The sequence below is a fragment of the Panthera tigris genome, chromosome B2 (genome assembly GCF_018350195.1).
Source record: "Panthera tigris isolate Pti1 chromosome B2, P.tigris_Pti1_mat1.1, whole genome shotgun sequence".
Classification (NCBI taxonomy): domain Eukaryota; kingdom Metazoa; phylum Chordata; class Mammalia; order Carnivora; family Felidae; genus Panthera; species Panthera tigris.
This window is the reverse complement of record NC_056664.1, coordinates 118005911-118032703: the sequence shown is the minus strand read 5'-3', so window position 1 is coordinate 118032703 and position 26793 is coordinate 118005911. Positions and strand designations below refer to the sequence as shown.

General features: G+C 39.2%; 1 protein-coding gene across 1 annotated transcript in view; it reads right to left on the bottom strand.

Annotated features, from left to right (window-relative positions):
* ENPP3 (ectonucleotide pyrophosphatase/phosphodiesterase 3) overlaps positions 1 to 15479 on the bottom strand; it is a 75964-nt gene extending 60485 nt beyond the window's left edge. The window contains exons 1-5 of the mRNA XM_007078621.3: positions 15357 to 15479; positions 11728 to 11803; positions 5847 to 5969; positions 3969 to 4094; positions 918 to 978 (exon numbers count right to left, since the gene is read on the bottom strand). Of these exons, the coding sequence (XP_007078683.1) occupies positions 918 to 978; positions 3969 to 4094; positions 5847 to 5969; positions 11728 to 11803; positions 15357 to 15434 (464 nt within the window). The 5' untranslated portion in view covers positions 15435 to 15479. The remainder of the gene's footprint in view (positions 1 to 917; positions 979 to 3968; positions 4095 to 5846; positions 5970 to 11727; positions 11804 to 15356) is intronic.
* Positions 15480 to 26793: the final 11314 nt, after the last annotated feature.

Below are 26793 nucleotides of genomic sequence, written 5' to 3'. Positions count from 1 at the left end.
CCCCTCTACTATAATTTTATAGATGAAGTTCAGAGAAGTGACTAGTGCAGAGTCTCAGGGGCAAGACCAGGAGTCAAACTCAAGTATCCTTTTTAGTCTAAATTCTTGGCTCTTCCTCCTGGATGCTGCTGAACTGGGCAACTGGACCTGAGGACTGGGGTAAACCAAAGTGGCATGGTACAAAAACAGACATGATCCACACACATTTTTTTTTATATAAAATAATGCTATCTAAAAATGACTGCACTAACTCTTCCTATAGCCAGGTACTCCTTTTTTCTTCTACCTCATCATCTTCCTCCCACTGCTTGGGCCAGAATGAAGTAGGGGACGGGCATAAGGGGCCACTGGAGAAGAAATCCATCCTGACTGGGACATGCTGTGGGCATGTTTCCAGGATTGGGAAAAGTCCAGTAGCAGCCACCCCAAATGTGTGGAGGAGATGCATAGGAGGGGTCAGCGAGGGGTTCTACCTCACATGTTCATCACGCAGGTACACATAACGAGTCCTCCTCATCCTTCAAGATCTACGTTTCCTTGTGAGGCCTTCCATGGGCAAACTTCTTCCCCTTCCCTCAGTAAGCATAAATTCGAGGTACCGGGATGTGAATAGAGAAGAGCTCTGGCTGGAGTAATTCAGATCTAAATTCCAGTCCTGATCATAGGACCTTGGGAATGTCAGTATGTAATAGTTCAGCAAATCTTTTTAAGTCATTGTTGTAAGACATGAATATAAAAAAATTAATTTAAAAATGCTTTGTAGACAAAACTCTGAGTTTGAAGTCAGAAGAATCTTCATCGTTTCTTAACTTTATTGTTTTGAAATATAAATATAGTGGAGGAAATTCCACCCTGTGTCTCAACTACATTCCATGTGCCATCTGTTAAAGGAGAATAAAAACTGCCCTTATTCTCACCCTTCTGGACACTGAGACGGCTGGGCTGTGCCACACTCTTCTTTCACCCATGGGGTTTCTCCTAAAAAAATGTAAGATCAAAATCTTTAGACAACTACACCATAAAAAAAAGAACAAATGTTCAATGACCTTGATCTTTCCAAACTACTTAGTCCATGTTATTCCAATGATTTAATTCCACCAGAACATGTTAAGTGTTATTCCACATGGTGAAAAGGTCAGTGCGTCCAGATATTTGCACAGATCGAATATCAAGAAGCTCATCTTTACCAAGAAAAACAAAGGAGATTCATTTAACTGGAAAGGGACAATTAGAAAAAATGAGTTTAACAAATACAGATATACCATCTAAAGAAAGGAGGAAAGAAATCATGGTGGGGGGTGGGGGGTGGGCAGAAGCAGCCAATGAGAATAATTGATATCAACTGGGAAAACCTGAACAAAGATCTTAACTAAAAAAATTTGACTTCATAAATGTTTCTGTTTATAGAACATTCCAGCTGATTAATGAAGTAGAAATGATAGTGCATAAATGTCATCACTTGCACCCCTTGATGGATATACGCAAGATCATCAATGGCTAACATCCCAGAAAAGGTGACAAGCAGTCAAGATGTGCCTCTTGATGGAAGTAATACCACCGTCTACGGAGTATACTTGCAAAATAAAAAAATAAATAAATAGCACCTGAATCTGAACAGTCGTCTGATTCTGATTGCAACTACCAATTTTCAGGAAATGAGATGACAAACTGCTTAAGTTACAGGGGATGCAGTCTACAAAGCTCAGACTGGAAAACTGTAGAACAAATGGCCCTTTTACTCCAACACGTAAATTGCAAGGGGAAAAAAAGAAAGAGAACCTACTTTTAAAGGACTTGAAATACATCAGCCACTTGTAATGTATGGAATCTATTTGGATCCTACTTCAGACAATCTTTTTAAAAAATGTTATGAAACAAGCAGAAAAATCAGAACAGTGGATATTTGATGACAACAAACAACAATTGATATTTTTAGATCTATTAATGGTATTATAATTTTGTTAAATACTTACATTTTTTAGATATGTCCTGAAAATATTTACAGATGAATATTAACTCTAGGATTTACTTAGAAATAATCTAAAATTTAGGGAGAAAAGCTGGGGTGGATAAAATTACATTTTTTTTAAGAAAAACAAAATCCAAAACTTGAAGATAAGCAAAAGGAGGACTGATCACTAAACTTCATTTTAATATCATTCTGGGAATTATCTAAAATGGAAGTTATCTAATCAAATGGATTATCTAATTACCTAGGAATGTATACCTTTATTTAGCTTATTCTTTACCATTTATTTTACTTCACAGTAACAATAGCAGTTAATTGGTAGAAAAGTGATAGCAACATAACTGATTCTTGTCTGATAACAAAGAAATTTTCCTGTAGAAATGCAAATCATTTCTATCCCACCAAAAGTTACAGTACTTTTTACCTCATTCTAACATTCTTTCCATACTATATATACTTAGTCTCTTTCATTCTCTTTAAGCCAACTGAACATTCCAGTTGGTTATCTCATGAATGAGCTAATTACTCTTTGACATGTTCACGTTACATTTATATGAGAGTTGTGTTTTTATCTTTTGAAAATTATACTTTGTCAAGATGAGACAAGACTGGCCATTAGTTGATAATTGCTGGGGCTAGGTGCCGGACATATGGGGAGATCACCATACTATTCTGTTCTGCACATGTGTTAGAAGTTTATCATAAAATCTTTAAAATTCCAAACTTAAAATGTAAGAGTAACTGGCTGGTTTCTTCCAAAATTATTCAAATGCCTTCAAGCTACTGCTTAAAGATTTAATTTTGGCAAAAATCATGTAACCTCTTTAAACAAAATGTTGACTCCTTACAGTAAGAACACATTTACATTTATTTTGAAAAATAAGCTGAAATGATGAAATTAACTCCATCAAAGTGCCCAATTAGTGGTGGTAGTAAACTTCTCCACTGCTAAACAATTATTTTTGTATCTATTAAGTTTGAACAATATTGTGCAAGGAATTCAGCAGGAAATTTTACCATATGACCTGAGGACCAGTCTTGAGATAAAAAGTTAAAAGTTATATATTTGGGGTAAAAGCTGGGAAAATATAGAGGTCAGAGGCAGTGTGGTCAGTGAACTTATAGAAATAAGCAAGCAAGAAAGTATGCTTGCCTTTGTGAATGTAGCAGAATTTTTAATGATACAATACTAAATGTCAAGCAATAATTATTTGAAAAAGAAGTTACCATTTCAGGCTTTTATTTTTCTTTTTTTGATAGCTCTTTTTAGTTGGTTTTAAATTACATTTTGTAATAAAAACTGATTCATCCATTAGTGCAAAACCTATTTTCTACTAAGAGATTACAGTTAATGTTTCTTCTATAACATCTTCCTCCTAGTCCTCTTATCGGGTGTGGCATTATGAAAAAAAGGTTGATAGCTTGAAGCAATTTTGTTGCTGTGTGTTTATGCTCACTTTTCATAAATTTCATTAGGTGTTCAGAGGGATTAGTAATTAAAAAAAATCTACAGTATCTCACTTAGAGCTGGAATCAGGAGTTGAATCTGTATCCTAATCTTGGCTCTGCATTAACTCTCTCATGGTCGTTAATCAGTAATTTAACCAGTCAGGACACAGCTGTTTCAACAGTAACATTGGTTTAACAGACTAATATACAAGCCAGATAATCTCTTTCCTCATGTTTTAACTTTAGGATCTGCCATCTGGTGTCTCAAACCACAAGTATTTCTATCATAGTCATTGGACTAGAGAAACCTTGCCTTACCAAGAAATACAGAACTTTCACCTTTCTCTTCTTTTCTGTAGTCCCTATGTTATGAGCTCCCTCTCTCTACAGCACACAAGCCGCATTTCTTCCCATGGTAAACACACTGGCCATTTCTTCTACGTGGAGTAGCTCAAGATTCTCTGACTCGTTTTCGTTTATGCAGCCTAGACCAGTCAGCTCTGGGGTCACTGAACCCGTGGAGGCAAATGGTTCAATCTCCTCTGCTTACCTTGACAGACACTGTTATAGTCAGCACAGCAGTCTTTCCTCTGCAGACAATCATCTGAACAAGAGCAGAGGCTGGAATCTAGTCTGGTCTCCCCACAACGAAATCTATTGCATGTCCATATTTGAGCTGTAAAATCACACAGTTCGGTTGCCAGCATTTAACTTCTTGTAAGTATCCAATATCAAACATGAATTCCATGCATTTATCCCTGTATTACTGGGCAGTCAAGTCTTGGCTTATCGCACTAATAAATGAGAATATGTAAGACAAACAAGGGCTATCCACCGCTTTTCTTCATTTGGCACGGGTGCAGTCTTTCAAGCAGCAGCTCTGATCCACCTAGCAGGTACACCTCCGAGTTTGGAGAAACTCTGAACACTGGCTCTGTCCCCACTCACCCCACCCTATTGGGAAATAGGAGTTCCCAACAGCGATGAACCGTTATGCCTGAATGATTGTTGCCACCCGAGAGCAGTTTTGTCTAAGGACAGGCAGCAAGGAAGAGGCAGTGACAACAGAAGTAGCAGGAACACGGTCAGGTGGGTAAGGATGTAGGGAGGTCAGGGCACCTCGCAGCTGAGGGTGACAGAACTGGTGGATGAGCCTCCGCCATGCCCTTGCTGTTCTCCCAGGCTATGTGCTCAGTTATGACATCAGTGTAAATAAACATCTGGGCTAAAAACAGCAAGAGACTGCACCGCCGTTGTTTCCTAGTGCCACCTGCTAGGAGTCAGTGTCTAAAATCAACATCAGCCCTGTGCGGAGACAAATGCATTGAACAGGTAACTGCTGTGTGCTTCCATTGTGCACAAAGTTCTTCATTGCCCTTCACTTATTATTAGAAAATACTGGGAAAGGTTTAGTAAAGGGAATACACATCTTATCTACAGTACGTTATCCCTTCCCTCTTATCCTTTTCAGAAAGCGTAATGTAAGGAGTTCTGTTATTCCAGTCTTACTCTCCTTGAATCACTAGCCACCCCCGTATGCACATGCCGTCGCTGGTTTCTTAAAAAATTAAACATTGTGAATGGTCTCTTCTCCCCAGAGAATAGTGTTTTTCAAGTTGCGTTCTGTGGAGCACTGGCATCAGAATCACCAAGATGATTCTGCTTTCCAAGTGAATCTTATGCATCCTAAAATCTAAGAGCCACTGCCAATGAAACTAAGATGATTAACTTGAGTCATAGTGAAACTCCATTGTGACATCTGTACTCCATGCAACATACACAGCATCTTGTCTGCTAGAGACTAGTACTCCTCAACCTCAATCAGATCAAGTGTGGACTCTATGTTTAGTACTGTAAAGGGGGGAATGGTAATCATAGATCCCATACACAAGCTGTTATGAGTTAAATAATGTCCCCACAAAATGTTGGAGTCCTAGCCCCCAATGTCATGAATGTGACCTTGCTTAGAAAAAGATCTCTGTAGACACTCAAGTTAAAATGAGGTCCTTAGTGTGGGCCCTATCCAGTGCGACTGGTATTTTTATAAAACGGGGAAAGTTGGACATGAACTCACACACACAGGGAAGACTGCGAAGACACAAGAGAACTCTCCGTGAAGACGGAGGCAGAGTTTGGGGTTACGCTACCACAAACCAACAACTGCCAGTGACTGCCAGCAACCCACCAGCTAGGAGAGGGGCAAGGAACAGATTCTCCCTCATAGCCCTTAGAAAGAACCAACCTTCAAAACAGCTATATCCTGGCTTTCTAGCCTCTGGGACTGTGAGAAAATGAATTTCTGTGGGTTAAGTCTCCCCCTCCCCAGTTTCTGTGTTATGGCAGCCCTAGAAAACTAACACACATCTGGACGTGCATTCGTGAAAGCACAACCAACATGTTACAATGAACTTATCCTCAGAGTCCATACTTGATTTCACACAGGTGTCTTCAAAATCCCAGCAACAGTCACCCCGCTGTTTACATTCCATATCACACCGGCAGCTCTCCAGTCCTCTGAATGAAGAATCAAAGCATTTCTTCCTGCAACTGCCTGCAGAGTAGAGGAAATGAGAAAACCAGTGCTTAGGAGTTATCCGGTATCTCAGAGCTGGATGAAGCACGCAGAAGAGGTACCTAGTACAGACCTCTGACCTCTGTAGGTCAAACAGGTATTTTGTTATTGCGCTGTATGATTCATCAGTGCAAAGTGATAAATAATAAGCGATTTTTCCGTAGGACTCCAGAGAGGTCCCAGACTCAGAAATACCAGGCACCATTAGGTGAAGGTAGGAGGCACAGGCAGAGGCTAAATGTAGCGGAATTGGGTGAAAGTCTGGAGCCGGAGCAGCAACTATCCACCCCACTTCTGTCTTCACATTGAAGGCTCATAATCTGGAGAAATTTAGGAAAAGTAGCTTTCCTCACAGAGGCAGACACAGAGGATAGCTACGAGGAGAAAAGAGGAACACGCCATATTCACAAACGTGAACAGATGGTTACCAGACATTTGAGAATGGCAAGATAATATCCAACATAAAAACATAGACCAAAACAAATAAGAAAAGAAAGAAAGAAAGAAAGAAAGAAAGAAAGAAAGAAAGAAAGAAAGAGAAAGAAAGAAAAGGAAAAAGAAAAGCTTGATTGAAAAGGAAACAATGCAAGGAATGGAAGAGTTAAACACAAATATACACACGCACAGCTAATGGTGAGATCCTGTGAAGAGACAACATTGTATCCATGAAATAAGAAAGAAAGCTATAATTTAAAAAAGAGAAATAACATCCTGGGAATAAAAACATGAGAAATAAAAACATAAGAGCGGTAATGAAAAATTCAGTAGAGGGGTTGTGGTAGGCAGAATCATGGTTCCCAACATGATTTGTTCCCCTAATCCCCAAGACTGAATATGCTATGCTGTTTTACACAGCAAAGAGACATTGCAGATGTAATTAAGGCTATTACTTAGTTGACCTTAAAACAGGAATGTGGTACCTAAAAGTGAAAACAAAGAAAGTGGAGATGATATTATTAAAGAATTCACATTATAAAATTCACCAGAACTGAAAAGCTTAAATTATTACATCAACATTTCGCAGGGCAAAACTCACACCAAGAGCTCAACAGGAATAAAGTGATCTTGAAAGCTCACGGAGAAAAATCATAAGCAATCTGTAAAAGATCACAAGTCAGAATGGTATCAAATTTCTTAAAAGCAATACTGGAACCTAGAAGATAGGAAAGCAATGTCTTCATTTTTTTTAAAGGAAAATTATGTTCATCTCAGAATTCAGTATCTAGCCAAACCATTAAGTGTTAAGTTAGGGTGATGAAGATATCTTTATATAGGTAAGAACTCAAGTTAAATCTTACATGCATCCTATTTTAGGAAACTACTAAAGATGTTCTTTAGCAAAATGAGGAAGTAACACAAAGAGATCCAAAAACTATGAGATCCAACACAATGGAGAGTCTAGCAAAATAACAACCATAGGTATATGAGAGCAAACTAAGAGAGCAAACAACACAGATCAGAGCAGCAGGACAGAGGAACAAAAATTAAAATAAAAGATATCACTCTATACCTAACTTTACACTGCCAAAAATGAGAGAGCCAGAGAATGCCAAGAGTTGGTGGGGATACATGGTAAAGACAGAGTAGGCTGTAGCAGCCATTCTAGGAAGCAATCTGGGCCTACTCAACTGAGTTAAAATACAAACCCTAATTATGAGGGAGCTTGGGGCAAGCTGAAGGCAAAATATAGATTGGTACACACACACACACCCAAGTGGAATATGTGTGATATTCCTCGGACACTCCTGGCTACCCAAGAACAAAGGAAAGGGGTTTAAGTGCTTGCCATGGTAATACGGGAAACTAAAGCAAATGAAAAATTAAATTCCCTTACTGCCTACAGCCCGTTGACAAGTCCTTGAGACAGGCAGAGTGACCTCCCTCTAGGAGCTCAGCTGCTGGATAATGCTTTGCTAGGGGCAAAAAGGAATCTTGGCATAACATTATCCCAACTTTGAGGATCCCGTAAGTCTGCTTCCTTTACCCCAACTGCCCCAAGATATATGCTGGCAATCATACTCCAAGCTTATGGCCCCCTGATATACATCTAAAGGGTCTCATGCCTGAGGTTTTATAAAATGGTAATAAATGGCATTTCCCTAGTAACAGCTAGCCCCTCAAGGTCCTGGAAACCCTGCTTCCAAAATTCCTTAGAGACTTACTCTATCCTTGACCCTCTCCCAATCTGAGGGTATGTAATGAGTTACTGGTCAGGACCCCAGTGAAGTTCTTCCTGCCCATGGGTCCTATCCCCATGCTTTAATAAAATCACCTTTTTGCACCAAAGACATCTTCAAGAATTCTTTCTTGGCCATGAGCTCCAGACCCCACAAACGCTCCATCACCCCAAAATTTCATCACTAAGACCCAGGAATTCTATCCCTGGTAGATGATGAAGCAATCTCACACAAGTCCATAAGGGAACCTGCAGGATATATGTGGTGTAAAGGAACTAACGTCAGTCGGGCACTGGGGGGAGGGCATAGGTTAAATAGTACATTAGATACATGCTAAAGAGTATTAAGTAGTTAAGTAGATAGATGCATAAGAATAGATGCATGATAACAATGTAGATCGATCTTAAGAAACATTCAGTGAAAAAGTAACCAAAAAAGTGTTATACCATTTATACAAAAGGCCTTTACATTTTTATATTCACTCACCTGCTTTGAAACATTTTCTGCACATGGTTTCTAGGAAACAACAATCACTTGGCTTTCCTCCCACATTCCTGACAAATTCTTCCTAGGCTTCATCTGTGGGTTTTTTCCCCCACCGCATGTTCCCAATTCTGTAAGGTTAGTGTGTTCCAGTCACATTGCTTTAAGTCCCACATATGATGCTGATAACCACCTCACTGTATGTCCATCTAGAACTTCCCTTCAAAAGACAGCCTCATATATCCAACTGCCTTCGTGGTTTTTCCTCTTGGACATCTAGTAAATATTTCAAATTTAACATGTCCAAAAACGAGCTCCCGATTATTCTCCCCAAACCAGCTTCTTCTACAGTGTTTCCCATCTCAGTTAGGGAATTTCTGTATTTCCAGCTGTTCCTATCAAAAATCTTGAGGTCATTCTTCTTTCTCCGTATCCATTCTGTCAATAAAATCTATCTACCACATCAAAGATATCCAGGACCTAAACATGTCTCACCAGTTACAATCACTGCTGTAGTTCAAGACATAAAACTTGTATGGATTATGGCAATAATTTCCCAGTTGGTGTTCCCCACGTCTCCTCGTTTCACTCTGCCATTTATTCAAACACAGTAGCCTGAATGAGTGTACCGAAAGCAAACCACAGCATGTCATTTCTCTGCTCCAATCACTTCCCAGCACTCTCAGAATAAAAGCCTGTGGCCATATTCAATCTATCAGCCTCACTGATTTGGCTTCTCTTCAGTCCTTTGTTCCATCTCATTTTATGACCAACCTCCTTCTTGTCCTCTTAGTTCGAACTCACTGATCTTGTTACTTGTTAAATGAACTTGCCAGGCAAGCTCCTGCCTTAAGCCTTTGCACTTGTTTTTTTTCCTCTCGCCTGGAATGTCCCTCCACAAATATCCCTGTTTCTCCCTTACTTCTTCAGCTCTTTACAAAAGTTATTTCACATACACCCCCAATCCTACCCCAACTCAATATTTTATAATCCCCTTTTCAGCTTTACTTACTCCCTAGCACTTTATCATATATATATATATATATATATATATATATATATATGACTTATTTATTTTTTTATTGTCTCCCTTCCATGCTAGAATGTAAACTCTTTGAAGTTTCCCAGTAATTAGAATAGTACCTAGCATACAGTCAGTGTTCAATTATTGAAGAGTAAGTAAAAAGCATGTGTACATAAAAGAACACATTTTTTAATGTTTTATTTATTTTTGACAGAGAGAGAGAGAGACAGAGACAGAGAGACAGAGCATGAACAGGGGAGGGGCAGAGAGAGAGGGAGACACAGAATCGGAAACAGGCTCCAGGCTCCGAGCCATCAGCCCAGAGCCTGACGCAGGGCTCGAACTCACAGACCGCGAGATCGTGACCTGAGCTGAAGTTGGACGCTCAACCGACTGAGCCACCTAGGCGCCCCAAAAGAACACATTTATAAGAATACATACAAACTCGGGGCGCCTGGGCGGTCTGTGAGTTCGAGCCCCGCGTCGGGCTCTGGGCTGACAGCTCAGAGCCTGGAGCCTGCTTCGGATTCTGTGTCTCCCTCTCTCTCTGCCCCTCCCCCGTTCATGTTATGTCTCTCTCTGTCTCAAAAATAAATAAATGTTAAAAAAAAAATTAAAAAAAAAAAAAAGAATACATACAAACTCAAACTAGAAGAACTACTTTTAAAATTCACACTGCCTATGAAAAGCAGGTTAACTGGAATGGAGAATGGTGAAAATGGTCCAGGGTTGGGGATTAGGAATCAGTGGTAAAAGAATGAGGAGGTGAATATTTCAAGAGCGCTGGCAAAGGAGGGGCTGGAGTTAAATACCAAAGTCCTGGAGGGGGTGGTGCCACATGAGGGTTGACAGACGGAGATAAAAGGACAAGAATAAGGAACAATGACACTGGGAAGCCAGCCAGTAGGTGCAATAAAATAAGGAGGTGAGAGAAACAGCCAAAATAACCAGAGATTAGTATGTGCCTCTTGCAATTAATTTACGTAATTTAAGAGAACCAAGAAGTGATGTACTTCTGTGCACACTTACATCAGAATAATACTACTAAAGTGGCCCAGAAACACTTGTTAGATCTAGGCCTAGGGCTCTGTAGTTCAGAAACACAACCTGTAGCTCTGTACTATAATTCAGAAACACAACAGCCAAGTGACTCAAAAAAGATAGTAATTTTCCAGGTAAGGTCCACCTTTTCAGTTCTGCCGTGTTCCCATGCTATCCTGGGAGTACTGAATGTTTGTTAATTTTTAAGTGAAAACATAACTGAAAAATTGTTTATCAGTCTCACCAAGAGTCTCCCTAATGAAGAAGCAAAAAGACCTTCCCCAAGGGAGTCAAACTAAAAGTTAATCGGCCAAATTAAAAAGGAGAACAAATGATCTCATGTTCGACCTCCTACTTCCCCTTAATAAAAGTACCCAAACAATACATAACAAAACTTAGACAATGCTTGTAAATGATTTATTTATTGTTCATATTGACCAGATATTGCAAAAAAAGATGTATTTTGATATGTTGCAGCATCTTTCTCCAATTTTTTCTTTGCTTCTCAGGAGGAAAAATAAAGAAACATGAAGCTTTTAGTCTGCACTACATTTCAAGAATGTGTCATTGCCTAGCCAAGAAATAGTGAGATTTCAAGAAGAAAGTGATACCTTCTCCCAGGAGGTCCTGGGAAGGGAGTAACCAAGACTTCTGAGGCCAAGTTTATCAGCAGGTAGGAATGACTAGAGTAGATGTTGAGACAGAAGGAGTCTTTGATCCAGTTATCAAATACTCTATGAAGGTGAGAACAAATGAGGGGAAAATACAGGAATGATATGACTCTCAAAGGAGTAAGGGGTGAGGGTAAAAGAGTGAAGACCAGAAATGACATTGGATAATGCTAACCACAGATGTGGGCTCCTGATAAGTGCGGTGTGGGAGAAGAAGAAACCTTGGATGAGACTGCTCCACGCAAGAGAGAGGGGGCTCGAGACAGGGGACAAGTTTCAATGGTAAAGGTGAGGAGAAAGGAGGAATCAGGAAATGTGTTGAGAAAACACTGAGGGGTTACCTTGCTCCTCTTGTCGCCTGAGTCCAAGCCCCAGGCCCAGTCCAAGTGACACAATCACCAACAAAGCAAGGAGAACCTATATTTAAAATAAGGAAAAGTGGCCTTTACAATTTTTAAAAAATGTACAAAGGTGCAAAGATCCCGCCCTCCATCAGTGAATCTAAAGCCCCACAGCAAGCTAGTTATTCATAACACCAGATCCAACAGTGACAGGGGAACGTACAATTTTAAAGGCCTGAAAATAAGAAAGCTCTGGGCACAAGTTTAAAATAGTATTTATTACAGATCTTTAAATTCCAATGTATGAGTCCTGGTTAGCATAACCCCAGATTGAGTTAAAGGATGGATGAAACTACGAGGGCCATTTACCTTTGCCCACTTCTCATTCTTAACTAGGTACCTGTTTGGAGATGATTTATCTAAGAGCATTCCTGAGTTGTGAAATCGTTAACTACCTCATTCCTAGGGAGCAGGGGTTTCCCTCCCAGCTCTGTCCTATGGAGGGGATGAGAATAGTTAATACGTGTGAAAATACAGCATTCAAATAATTAACTGGCAAATGATCCGCTTTGATCTCTAGCACAGACAACCATGTGGAAGCTCTGTGACCAAAGATTGTGTGTGTCACTCATTATCACTACTGCTGACAAGGCTCTTCAGTGTAGTGGACTTTATGCAATGACTAGAATTAAACTGTGATATAATTGCAGAGAATTATTCCCACTCACCTTTTTCCCCACCCAGTAAGTCCAATGATAAGCATGCTGGATGACAGAGCTTGAAAAACATATATTGCCATAGAATATGAACACAACAAACACATGAATTACTTAGGAATGTATTTTACAACTCCAATAACCTTTGTTATAGCTTTTTAAAAAATCACTTTCATAAAAAACACAATAACAAAATTTGCTTCGATAATACTGTAAACCACTGATTTTGTTTTCACTCTGAAAATCATCTGGAAAATTAACATATCTAATTTTTACAACAGCAGTGGATTCAGGGACTGGGAAAATATGTGAAAATACTATGTAAACAATTCTTTTTTTTTAATATTTTATTTTAAATAATCTCTATACCCAACGTGGGGCTCAAACTCACAACCCCGAGATCGAGAGTCACATGCTCTATGGACTGAGCCACCCAGGCACCCCCTATGAAAACAATTCTTACGTAAAGTCTGAAACTTCGCCCAGGTTTCAGTGACCTTCCAGCATTCAGTGGAAAGAATGGAGAGGGAAAAAGTGAACATAAATAGTTACTAAATAGCATCACTAGCACTGAGTCCCTTATTATGATGCTAAAAAGCCACTCATGACCAGGACTAGGAATACAAAGCAGGGAAACACTGGGACATAGTCCCTATGGTAAACCTCATAGATTTACAAAATCTATGTAAATCATAGATTTAAAAATTGGTATATTTTGGTTTACATCTTATCATTAGTCCTTTTACCATTCAAACTTGATGGGAAAATAAACAGCATCTAGCTGTCCCTAGGATGCTCTAGAACTTTCTCCTGTTAAATCTTAGTGTCTGTTTCTTGACGACTCTACTTGTTCTGTGTATTTTTGGCTTGCTCTCGCATTATTCTGTAAATTCCCTGAGAAGAAGCTTCTTCATTTTAAAAAAATTTTGTTTAAAGGGGCAGAGAGAGGGGGACAGAGGATCTGACAGGCTGACAGCAGTGAGCCGATGTGGGGCTCCAACTCACAAACCATGAGATCATGACCTGAGCTGAAGTCGGACACTCAACCGACTGAGCCACTGAGGTGTCCCAAAGAAGCTTCATTTTTAATCTCCTATAATGACTTCCCCTAAATGAGTAATTCTGAGTTAGCTTCTTGATATTTAGGTGCATATGCATCTTAAACTATTTATGCTAGCTACAAAATGGACAGGGGAGAACTCGGACTCCAAAAATCACCAAGAAGCCAACATTTGGCTTTAGAAAGCTGTATAAAGAGTGCCAGCAACACAGTAGATACATCTAAAGCTTCTTGAATGAAACCTATGTTAAAATTTGGAAACAGGGTATTTCTGAAACTACAATTTTAAAATACTGAGCTTCTAGGGGCCCCTAGGTGGCTCAGTCAGTTAAGTGCCCGACTTCGGGTCAGGTCATGATCTCGCGGTTTGTGAGGTCGAGCCCCATGTCAGGCTCTATGCTGACAGCTCGAAGCCTGGATCCTGCTTCGGATTCTGTGTCTCCCTCTCTCTCTGTCCCTCCCCTGCTCATGCTCTGTCTCTCTCTGTCTCTCTCTCTCAATAATTAATAAGTGTTAAAAAAATTAAAATACTGAGCTTCTATTATACATACTAGTAAACCACTGGAAGGATAGAAAGAAGGAACATAAGTGATGCACAAAATTTTGCTTTCAAGGAGTTTATAATTTCTTTAATTTATAGATGGAATAAATCTAATAAATGGCATAAGAGTTAAAAGAGCACTCTAAAGTTCCCAGAAGGATAATGACTAAATAGAGTATCTTGACAGTTTACTTTGTTATAGTTCCTGGGCTCAATGCTCACACACATTTCTTCATTTACTTCTAGAAACAATGCTTGAGTGACAGAATGGTGGTGACATTACCTAAGGCAGGGAACTTAGGAGAAAAATGCAGCAGGATAGGTGTGAGAAATTATGCAACTGTTTTTGGCTGGAGTTACTGGATGAGAGCCAGCAAGCAGGCATTTGAAATCTTGTGCCAGAAACTCAGCAAGAAGTCAGACCTACCGGCCTACTTGAAATTCTTGGTTGAGAATATGACTTTTACAACCATGAAAAGATGAGATTGCCTAAAGGAAAGATATTTAGACAAGGTTTGGTGGAATGCTATGTGCAAGAAAGAAGAAAGTCAGCCAAGAATGCAGATAAAGAGAAAAGTCATAAAAATGGGGATATTAATGCCATCACGGAAGCATGGGGAGAGAATAATTCAAGATGAGAACAAAACAATATCCACATATTGTTGTTATGGAGACACAGCAGGAGGACAGAGGAGAAGGAAAGACTTTCAAGAAGATGACTTCAGGAGAGTGAAAACAAGCAAGGGCACAGGGAATGAATGGGTGAGTGGTGAGAAAACCGGGGCAGTGGATGGAGCTCCCCTTCCCCAAACATTTGAGAGTAATCAAATCAAGGAAAGCTTTATTTTTCAGAACAGGGAAGATCTTAACATATAAAAAAAAAAAAAAGCAAAGAGAAAAAAGGTAAAAGAGGCCATCTTTAGGAGTAAAGAAAACTAGATAAAAGCAACAGTCCAACAAAGAATATGATATACAGTGATCTTTGATTTTTTACTCTGTGGTCTTAAAAATATTCACGCAATAAAATGGTGATTTGGGATGGGATTATAATCGTGCTAAAATCAATGCTGCCAAGTGTTTTGCCACAAGATGCCAACTTTTTAGGATGGATCAGATATTAACTTGTTATTCAAATTTCTTAGGCAAAATGGTATTCAAAATATTAACGTGGCATTGGAGCTGTCACAAGGGCCAAAGTGAATGCAATCACTTAAAACTTTACACTCAAAAAGCAACACCAATGTAAATGGGGAGTCATACACTTAACATTTATCACAAAGCTACAAAGACTAAAATTAAAAGCTGTACTTACAATACAAATTATCTTATACGTCCTAACAGTGCTCCTCTTGACAGGTTCTTCCATTGATAGAGTCTGCGTAGACTCCATTAGCTGTATAAACCTGTTTTACTAGAAGACAGTAGTACTCCTTCTTTTTTCTAGTCCAGCAAAGAGAAACTGAATGAGTTACACAGCTGTGAGTAACTTCAATGTTTTGGAAGGTCACAGCTCGTTAATGATTGGACAATCAAAAGGGAGGAAAAAGGCTGTAATGACAATAGTGTCATGAGATGAAAGTCCTCTTCCAGGACATTGTAGACAAATACTACATATTAATCAAAATACATGTAACAATAATAATAATCAAATTTTAATACAATTTGATCATTTGTTTTCTTCAAAAATAACCCAAAACAAATGGTTTTGTTATAGAAATTCCAGGGAGTTTCTACATTTGTAATACACTTCATTTCACAGTTGAAAGTCAACATACTAAAAATGTGCTTTAACCATATAGGAATCCCATAACTCTGTTGAATTTATATAAAGTACTTAATTATAAAAGAATTATGTCTTCTTGTTTTAAAGGGTTCACAGTTTGAAATGTTTTCATACGTATTATCTCATATCAGACTTAACAACATCCCTTATAAACATTTTATTCCTCTTTTGTAGTTGAGTCAAATAAAGGTCTGATTATTCAAAGTCAGGTCTGTGACTTACTTGTCCCAAGTCACATATTTACTAGATTCCAGAAGTAGAACTGAAACCCAAGTCTTCTACTCCCCAAATTCAAGTTAACTTTCACTGAGCAATTAAACTCGCTCTTTTCTTCTTTACATAGACAAGAGCATCCTCATACATGCACTTCATGCTGAGAAGGGGAGTACAGGTTTATGATGAAAGAAATAAATTAACAGCAATGTAGCCAGAGAGTTATGGTAAATGGTGGGCATAAGCTCTTCCAGCTTAAATGACCCTAAGGCAGTAATTCTCAAAATGTGATTCCCTGGAACACTAGTCCTATGAAAACCTCCTTGGTTACATAAAGCTTTAGAACTCTTTTCTAATGTAAAGATTATTAAAAAAAATCCTGTAGGCTCAGTATAGTCTTTGGAAAACACTAAACTATTACAATCTTAAAAGCAGTGAAAAGAAATAGGAAAAGAATCTATCCCAATATACAATGACTTATAAATATGAATATTATTTCTGAAAGTCATGTCAAAATCCCTTTTTCTACTATTGGAGCCCATGCCCTTAAGGAAAACTGCAGAATAAGAGCCATGTTTCCTTTTAAGGGTTTGTGCTGTTCTTTCTCAGCTCAGGATACCCCCCCCCCAACTTTACCTTCATGCCTAATCACTGGAAGTACCCGTATGAGTTGCTGACACAGAAGAAATGAGTTTTAGAAGAAGATGCCATAGAGATAACCTAAACCTAAATCAAAGTCCAAAGCCTTCTTTACATGGACAGCAAAGAAGTAAACAAAAACACGTTTGGATGCCTTTGGCAAAAGGTTCTCTGCACAGGATAGACTTAGAAATACCCCAAGAAGTTTTTTTTAATTTTCGTTTTTATTTTTTAAATCCTGAAGCCCAGTCCACTTCAACTGAATTAGAATCTTCTGGATTTGGGGCTAAAATATCCCTCCAAGCCATTTTATATGTAACCAAGTTCAGTGTAAACACTTTGTTTTGAGCAGCACATGCACTTTTGAATTCTCTTTTGCAAATATTTCCTACGGATTCTACTTAAACTTTAGGTTTAAGATAAGACTAGAGGACCTCTAGAGCTTGACTTCTTGCCCAAGATCACCTTGGTTAGTGCTATCTCAGAAGTCAGATTCTGCCTGGTGTGGAAACTGCCGCTTCAGGGGGTACTGTTGTCATCATTGCTGTTGTAGCAAACAGATTGTAAGAAAGAAAAATCCAGTCTACACCACAATTTGTATCAAAATTAGGAGATTCCTAGGAATTATGGCTTTTATCTAGTCTTCAATTTTTCTATTTGCACTTATGACAATCTATCTAGTCTGCCTTGACTCTCATTAACAGTGCTCTTACTTTTACCTTCCTCTCTGTGATGGTAGTTTTGCACATCAGTTTGGCTAAGCTACGGTACCTAGTTATTTAATCAAAAGCTAATAGAGGATATTGCCATGATGGTTTTTTTTTGTAAAGGTGGTAATATCTACAATCATTTGTCTTTTAATGAAAGAAGATTACCCTTAATAATGTTGGTGGCTTTCCATCCAGTTTCAGACTAAAAGAACAAGAAATTTTGCATCAAGATTACACCATCAGCCCAAGTTTCCAGCCTGTCAGCCTGCCCTGCCTTGTAAGTTTCAGACTTGCTAGCCCCCACAATCAAGTGAGTCAATTCCTTTCTCTCTCTCTTCTCTCTCTCTCTCTCTCTCTCTCTCTCTCTCTCTCTCTCTCTGTGTGTGTGTGTGTGTGTGTGTGTCTGTCTGTCTGTCTGTCTTTCTCTGTCCATCTCCCTCTCCCTCTCCCTCTCCCCCTGCCCCCCCACCTCCACCTTGTTCTGTTTCTCTGGAGAATCTTGACTGATACATCCTTTGAACATCTCACATTTTTCCTTCTTGTTAAGACTTTACCTTATTTTAAACTCCCTTCCTTATTTGGCCCTCCAGGATCTATTATCTTGGTTTTTGTCTTCTTGATTTCTAACTCTTTGTCTTGGTATTTTCTATAATAATTTGTATACGTTGACTCCAGAAGGCTTACCTGGTACTGATACCCCAGTTGCACTCAAATGCTCCTTGCTGGTACCCTCCACGATGTCACTTGATTCTATACCAACTTTGTTCACCGGAATGCCACCGACTCTGGCTCTGTATTTTTGTTACTACATTCATTACCTCTCCCCACTGCCCAAACTTCCTTCCTCTCTGCTTCTACCCTCATCCTCTATCTTCTTTCAACCCTGAGAACACAAAAACACCAGATAAGAAAGTCAAGCGGCCTCTGATAAAGTCTTGCCTGTCTCACTTACTGGTTGACTCTTAAGACCAAATTCTACATTTTAAGGTGATCTCAAATTATCTCAAATTTACTAAATTAACGGAAAAATATCTTAGTCCTTCAGATCCTGAGGTGAGCAAACCTCAGGGAATTTACCTGAGACACTTACACGCAGGAGTAGTAGAGACGTTAGATTGTCCAGTCTCTAGTCATATTTTCTGCTATTAGCAATTCCCCTAAATGAACCCTAACCCCAACCTTTTTTGAGTGTCTCAAGTCTTAAAACTTATTCCCAACAGGGGCACCTGGGTGGCTCAGTTGGTTAAGCATCCAACTATGGCTCAGGTCATCATCTCAGTGTTCATGAATTTGAGCCCCATGTCAGGCTCTGTGCTGATAGCTCAGAGCCTGGAGCCTGCTTCGGACTCTGCGCCTCCCTCTCTCTCTCCCCACCCCCACTCACGGTCTGTCTCTGTCTCTCTCTCTCTCTCAAAAATAAATAAACATTAAAAAGAAACACTTATTCCTAACAGTTCACCTGAGCATTGGACTCTGGACAAATCCACACCTTCCATGCAACTTAGACTTTGGAATACACCGTACAGTCACCTGGATCTGATCCTATTACTCTCTAAGTTACTTGAACCTTGTAAGCCACTGTATTCTTTACCCCTGTAAAAACTAGAACAATCTGCACCTTCTGGGTTCTCTGAAAGCTTCCCTGTGCAGACTGTAATACTTAATGGCCTAGAACACTTATGCTCTCAAAGGCAGCGATCATTACATCTCCTACCAATCATAAATATTTCTCACACTCTACAAGGTCCTTGTGCCCACAGAATACTGAGAACTTTTCTAAAATCAAAGAAAAAAACAGCAAGTATGCTGCTGTCTTGGGAAAGCCCCGGGGCATGCCAACATCAACTTCCTTAAGGCTCATAAACCTGTCCTTCCTGGTTCCAGCACTAGAGCTTTGGTGGTAGTTGGACGAGCCAGACTGGGAAGGCCCAGAGAAACTGGATACACTGAGGGAGGTGGTGAAGTTGAGGCAGATACTGGGCTCAGGCCCAGCAGTAGGAAGGAGTCCGTCAAAGTTGAAAGACTTCAAATAACACAGTAACAGAGGGGCAGGTGGCCAACTTCAAGGAGGGCCTCTTTTACGGAAAAGGCAAAAAAAACCTACAGAGAGGTTGACGAGCATGCCTAGCAAGCAAAAAGCTACCCTGATAGGCAGTTCCTTAGTATAGGAAAGGCAGATGCTAGTCTTTGGCCAGTGAAGATCCCGTATTGGAGCTAATTCCAGGACTGGCAGTCCAGGTGGGACTGGTGTTAGCAATGCTGAACCAGGGCTGGAAGGCAACATTTTACCTGAAGGTCAAAAGCTCAGTGTGGGCCTCAGGACCCAAGTTCTCAAAACTGAAATATAAGTAAATAAATAAAGTGTCTGGGTTACTAGACATCCAAACGATGGCTATAATAAAGTAAAATCAATTCCCATAGCTTGAGATCAATATTTTGCAGTACTATGTGTGTGAAATGACATTTTCCAACATAAAACACATAAAATCTCATTGCCAATAAACACAGTTGAACATTTATAATCAACTTAGAGATAGGGAACAGTAATTTTGAACCTCGGGTAAATAAAACATTTTCTCTATAATTATTGTGTTTTGAATTTTACCAATAAAAAATTGCAAAAATTTATTTAACTTCGTATATAAATATGCACACATCTCTGATTTTATATACATAACTACATAATATCTTTAGTTTTGCTTTTTGGCTCACAATGTTTAAAATATTTACTAACTGGACCTTTACAGTATTGCTAATCCCTAATCTACCCCTAAATTCTCCCAAGTTTCAAAGACTGCCACTTACTTACCCAGCCACTAACATACTTACCCAGAGAAACATGCATCAGCCTGTCATTTGAACCACCAATTACCACCTCTTGTGATTCAGAAGTCAGGAAGCTGGTCTGATGCCTCCTAAAGCATTGCAATTATTTTCTACTGAATAATCAGCATTTCTAAGGTCGTCTCTAGGTCCTGGAACACTATTTCTCTTACTTTGTCTCAAGTGCAGAAATATGGCCCAGTAATGTCAGAATTCTAAGACTCTTTCCTATTCACTTCAAAACTCAGAAATAATTTTACTTCCAAAAATTTTCCAAGCTTTAGTAGGCTCTTCGTGTTTTCAATGTTCTCAAGTGGACCTCATTTGTAACTGAAGTTCTAGAGACATCTCCAGAAAGACATCCTAAAACTAGAGGGCTATCATACTACCTGAGTTCTCCAAGGCTATCCAAGGTCTATGAATGTATAGGCTGTGGGTTTGTTCTACTTCTCTGAAGCTTGGAAGGAATTGAATTATTTCCCAAAACTCTGGAATCTCTCTGGCATGTCAGCTCCATGCAGGCAGGAACAAGTTCAGTTTTGGCTTGCCATTTGGTCCATTATCTGTGACAATGGCCAGCACCTAGAAGACATTCAATAGACACTTGTTAAGTAAATCATTAATGGTTTCAGAAACAACCTGGGATGTCTAAGCCCACTCTCATAAATGTCTAATAAACCAAATTATAATAAATTATGATAACTTTATTAGATATAACTTTGTACGTGATCCACATCTTTTCCTACATCTATAGCATTTCAGAAATAGCTATCACTTCAGAGGTAAGACTTGCCCATGAAATAAAAGCCCTTTGGATGCTTTCATTTAATTCAGAGTAAGAAATAACAACTGAGCACCATCAAGCCCTAGATTTTATGCCAGGTGATGCAAGAATGTTTAGCATCTACTCTAAAGATCTTCTGTCTGGCAGAAGAGACATTTTTAACCATAATACAGTGTGATATGTGCTATCTTAGTTGCATTAATGAAGTGCTACGGGAATGGAGGAGGAAATAATTGAAATTTTCTCAGAGACAGGGTGCCTGCATGACTCAGTTGATTAAGCATCAGACTTTAGCTCAGGTCATGATCTCACGGTTCATGGGTGTTAGCCCCGTGTCGGACTCTGTGCTGACAGCTCAGAGCCTGGAGTCTGCTTCAGATTCTGTGTCTCCCTCTCTCTCTCTGACCCTCCTTTGCTCACACTCTGTCTCTCTCTGTCTCTCAAAAATAAATAAAAATGTTAAAAATTTTTTTTTAATTTTCTCAGAGAATTCAGAAAGGTATCAACATTAGTTTGCTAGGACTGCCATGACAAAATACCCCAGATTGGGTGGCTTAAACTACAGAAATTTATTTTCTCACAAGTCTGGAAGCTGGAAGTCCAAGATCAAGTTGATGTACAGCTGGCTTCTCCTAAGGCCCTTCTCCTTGGCTTACAGATGACCACCTTCTCTCTATGACTTTGCATGGCTGGCTCTCTGTGCATGCACCTGTCTGCTGTCTCTGTCTGCATCCCAATCTTCTCTCCTTCAAAGGACACTAGCCATATCGGTTAGGGCCTACCCTATTGACCTCATTTTAACTCAATTACCTTTTTAAAGACTCTGTTTCCAAATACAGTCCTATTCTACAGTACTAGGACTTCAACATATGAATTTTAGGGAAACAAATAATGCCATAACTTAAGAGGTAACATTTCTAATAAACATTATCTGACTTAAAAAGTAACTCAAGCACTATTGCTGAGTAGCAGGATCATAAGTCCCACCACCCATGCCATTTATGTTTAGAGAACAGTCTTTGCCCAGGTTTTGTGCACCTGCATGTGTAGGCTTCAAGGGAAGGTCAGTGAGCCACTTGAAATTATGCACAAACTTGAATTTGTGAATATGTGTATGCATATGGATAAGTGTGTATTTGCTTTCTCTATAGCTTACATCAGGCAAAGAGCTAAACCTTGTAGAAAACACTTTAAAGGAGATAACAGGACCAACATGGCATGAGAAATGAGACAAAACCAAATTGAAGGACATTCTGCAAAACTATTTACCTGGAATATTCAAAAATGTCAATTTTATGAGGTGGGGACAGGGAGGGGTTACAGAACTATAATTTGAAAGGAGGCTACAGAAATCTAACAACTAAATGCAAGATGAGATCCCTGATTGGATCCTGGAAGAATAAAATGGAAAAAAAAAAAAAAAGATCATTGAAGGACAGTATGGAATAATGGAGGAAATGTGAGTGTGGATGCATTCCAGGTAATAGTATTATATTGATGTATAATTTCCTGAGTGTGATGAGTGTATTGTGGCTAGAAAATTTGGGTCCTACATGCATGACTTTCAGAAGGCACATGGTGAAATATTTCAGGTTGAAGTTATGAGTCTGTAAATAATTCTCAAATAGTTCACAGAGAGGTAATTAGATTGGTGGAGAGAGGGAGAGGGGCAGAGAAAAGTGAAAGAGAGGAAGAGACAGATAAATAGTAAATGTGGTAAAATGTTTAAAATATGTGTTGATTGAAAAATTCTTCAAATTTTCTCCATGTTTTAAATTTTTCAAAATAAAAGTTTCGGGGAAAAGGAATAGTTTTTTGAGGAAGCTAACGGAGGATCTGCTCTCCTCCATCTTCCAAATGAGGGAGTATATTGAGGAAGAGGAAGTCATGAAGCTGAGCACACGGAAGATGTTATGTAGGAGAAGGCGAAAGAGAATCACCAGGATGCTATCTGTCCCCTCCCCCAACACACACACATACACAGTAGTCGTGTGGCAGGTATGACAACAGCCAATCCAGACAGGCAGAGGATCCAGGAGGATGCCCCTAACAGGAAGATGAAGTTTATAAATACCTTACGTGTCTAGTTCCTGAGAGGAGATTTACATCTCAGGCAGAGGTTTCTGGATGAATTAGCAATAGTCACATCCAAAACTAAGCAAAGAAGAAAACCAAACCAAACCAAACCAAACAAAACAAAAAAACCCACAAGACAATTATTAACTCCAAATACAAAACAAAAAAATTGTACAGAAAAGGAAAATGCAATCACAATGCACTGTGTTGCTAAGTTGTAAATAATAGCTACAGAGTCAGAACAGTATGAATGGTCTGCAATTATCTACACAACAAATTCTGATATATGAGTAGGCTGGAGAAGGAGGAAATGTGAGTCGTGTCCAAGAACACTAAATGTTTGTCTTTCACGGTAACAAGTTGAAATATAATATCTAAAACCGAAACAGCAAGAAATAGTTGCAATGAAGCATGATATTTAGAAAAAGAATTGCAAGTGACTAACTTCTGAGAAAGGGAAGTTAAAGATGAGGAGGAGTTTGGTTGAAAACTTATTTTTTTAACATAAGCTTTGGAGAATTTTTCATTTTTTTAAATATTTACAGATAGTATTTTGAAAAATAATAACAGCAAAAAGGAGTTAAGAATTATATTAATAGTATTATAAATTGATTTCATGGTGTTTAACCAGAAAATTAAAGTTTTTAATTCTGGACAACACAATGAACACTACTAGCATGAGTCAAAGTACTGTTTGAATCAAATCATCTCTATACAAATAAAATGATCCAGGAAAAATGACGTTTTTACATGGCAAAAATAAATGATAAAAATCAAAATCCTTTAGGCTGTGAAATCTGTGTGGTATGATTTAGAAAATGATACATTTGGAGTTAAAAATCCATTCTTTCAAAAGAAAGAAAAAAGAAGTCACTGGGATTGGAGAAATTTAAACTGTGAGTCTGTAGGAAAGGAAAAGCCAAAGAAGGATCTAAAGTCAAAGAGTTACATGATGGAAGATGTGCTTTCAGAATATTTACCTGGATCTGGAGAATAGAGTAGACTGGAATGGGGAGAGATGAAAATAGAGACACCTGGTAGGTGTGGCTGTTGCATTCCTAGAGCGAGGTGACAAGGTCAATGAAACCAATGGAAACAGGGATGTGTTGAGTTTGAGAAATATGACAGCAGCACCTCTGAACTTAGAGACCAACTCTAAACTAGTAGAAGAGGGATGCACTTAGCAGAAATGTCTAGTGTTCTAGAAAGATGACAAGTTAGGTTTTGGACCTAATAAGGTTGAATTCTTTAGGGAACATACATGTTGAAATCTTCAGCATCAAAAGTGAAGAGACTACCTTCTAGGAAAGAAGTCTCTACTCTATTTTTCTAAGTATCACTTTAAAATAAATAGTCAATCTCTTCTATCTCTTTAGGTAGCCAATATTGATAGTTACCATTTAGATTAGTTTTCTGTGGCTGCTGTAGCAAATTGCCACAAACTTAGTGGCTTAGTACAACACAAATTTATTTTAAAGTTCTGTTTGTTACAAGTGTGTTACAGGTCTCACTGGGCTAAAACCAAAGTATCAACAGAGCTGGGTTCCCTTCTGGAGGCTCTCAGGGAAGAATCGGGTTCATTAACTTTTCTAGCTTCTGGAAGCCACTCACAGTCCTTGGCTAATGGTTCCCTTTCTGCATATTCTAAGCCAGAAATCTCACATCTCTTTGACTATTCTTTCTTAGTCACATCTTCTGATTCTCCAACTCCCTCTTCTACTTTTAAGGATCCTTTTGATTACATTGGATCTATTCAGATAATCCAGGGTAATCCCCCTTGTTTATGGTCAGGTGATTAGCAATCTTAATTCCATATGCAACTTTAATTCCCCTGTGCCATGAAATCTAACATCTTTTCAGGCTCTGGGGATTGGGACATGGAAATCCTTGGGGGGCAATTATTTTGCCCATCAGAGGCAAAAATACTTCCATACTTTCTCCTGATACATGCGAACACATGTCTATACAGATAGATAGTGGTTGACGTTTTCTTTCTTCCCTTCCTCCCTTCTTCTCTTCCTCCCTCCTTCCCTTCTTCCTTCCTCCCCTCCCAGGCTTTCTCCCTTCTCTCCTCCCTTCTTTCCTTCCCAAGAGAAGTGGAATTGTGGTGTGCGTAGTTAAAAAGAGCAGTCATCAAGATTATCCTCACTTTTGACACCCATTCCAAGTTTGGGAGTCCCTAAGACAACACTTAGGTTTGATAATTTTCTAGAAAGACTCATGTTATACCCATGGGTATGGTTTATTATAACTAAAAGATACCGATGGAGATCAGCCAAGGGAAAAAGGCACATAACACAGGGTTCAGGGAAGTTCCAGTTGTTCTCCTCCCATGAAGTTGTGGACAGCATTACTTTCCTGGCATCAATACATGACAACATACATGAGACATTACTGACCAGTAAAGTTTGCTTGAGCCCAGTGTCCAGAGATTATTGGGGATCCATCATGCAGGTATGGCTGACACCCATGTAGCCAAACTCAACCTCCAGTGCCTCCAGAGGTTGACCTCATGAGCCAACCTTCCTCACTCCAAATCACACTGTCAGACTGTTTGGGGTAACCCAAGGGCCCCAGGAAAACCAAAACATTTCTATCAGGCATGACATTCAAAGGGTTTAAACATTATCCTTCAGAATTCAAGGGCAAAGGCCAGATCTCTTTTTGGTCAAAGTTAAATTCTTTTCCTATTGAGGATCATATAATCCTCATTACTGCACAATGTCTTCTGTCCCCACTCCTGCATTACATCACAAAAACCAACACTGAGATGGTTAGATGATGTTCCTTTATAAGATTTCCCAGAACAGCTCTCCAGTGATATCCTTCCAGTCTTATAACAACAGGATAATTTCCTCTTTAACTATCCATGCATTAAGCAAAGATTCAATGTCTCCACCAAAGGTCTTATCCATGAGATAAGGATTCGCTCCCACCTTTCTTTTTTAAGTTTATTTATTCATTTTGAGAGAGACAGAGACAGTATGAATGGTGGAGGGTCACAGAGAGAGGGAGACAGAGAATCCCTAGCAGGGATTCCGCACTGACAGTGCAGAGCCAGATACAGGCTCCAACCCACAAAACTGTGAGATCGTGACCCGATCGAAAACCAAGAGCCGGACACTTAACCGACTGAGTTACCCAAGCACCTCTCCCATCTTTTAAATTTATATTATAGTTTTCCTACACAACTTGAACGCTGCTAATGGTCCCAGCCATCTTGGAGTGAAGGAGTTCTAAAAAGCGCATATATTCCCAAGAGCTATTGATGCTTGATAGCTTACCGTATGCCTGATGCTAGACTGAATCCTTTGAACACATTCACTTCTCTTACCCACAGGACTTAGGTGTTTTGCAGATAGTAAAATTGAAGCTTCAAGAAATGAAGGGGTTTGCTACTTGTTTAGTTAAGTGGGATGTGTCAGGATATGAACCTAGGCTATCTAATGCCAGAGTCCATTTGTCTTGAGTGAGTGAGTGAGTGTGTGTGTAACTACAACTATATATGTAGACTCAGGTCACTCAGAAAGATTGACACGGGAGCTTAACAGACTCTTCCAGTCTTTGTGTCATCTCCATTCCATGTGAAAACCCCATATTTACATTGGGGAGACTGTTCTCAGGTTAATTAACTGTACTTCTCGCTCTAGAATCTAGAAAGAACAGACTTCCAGCATTCCTGGTCTAGCATCCTCTACCCTGCTCCTGTCATCCATGTGCA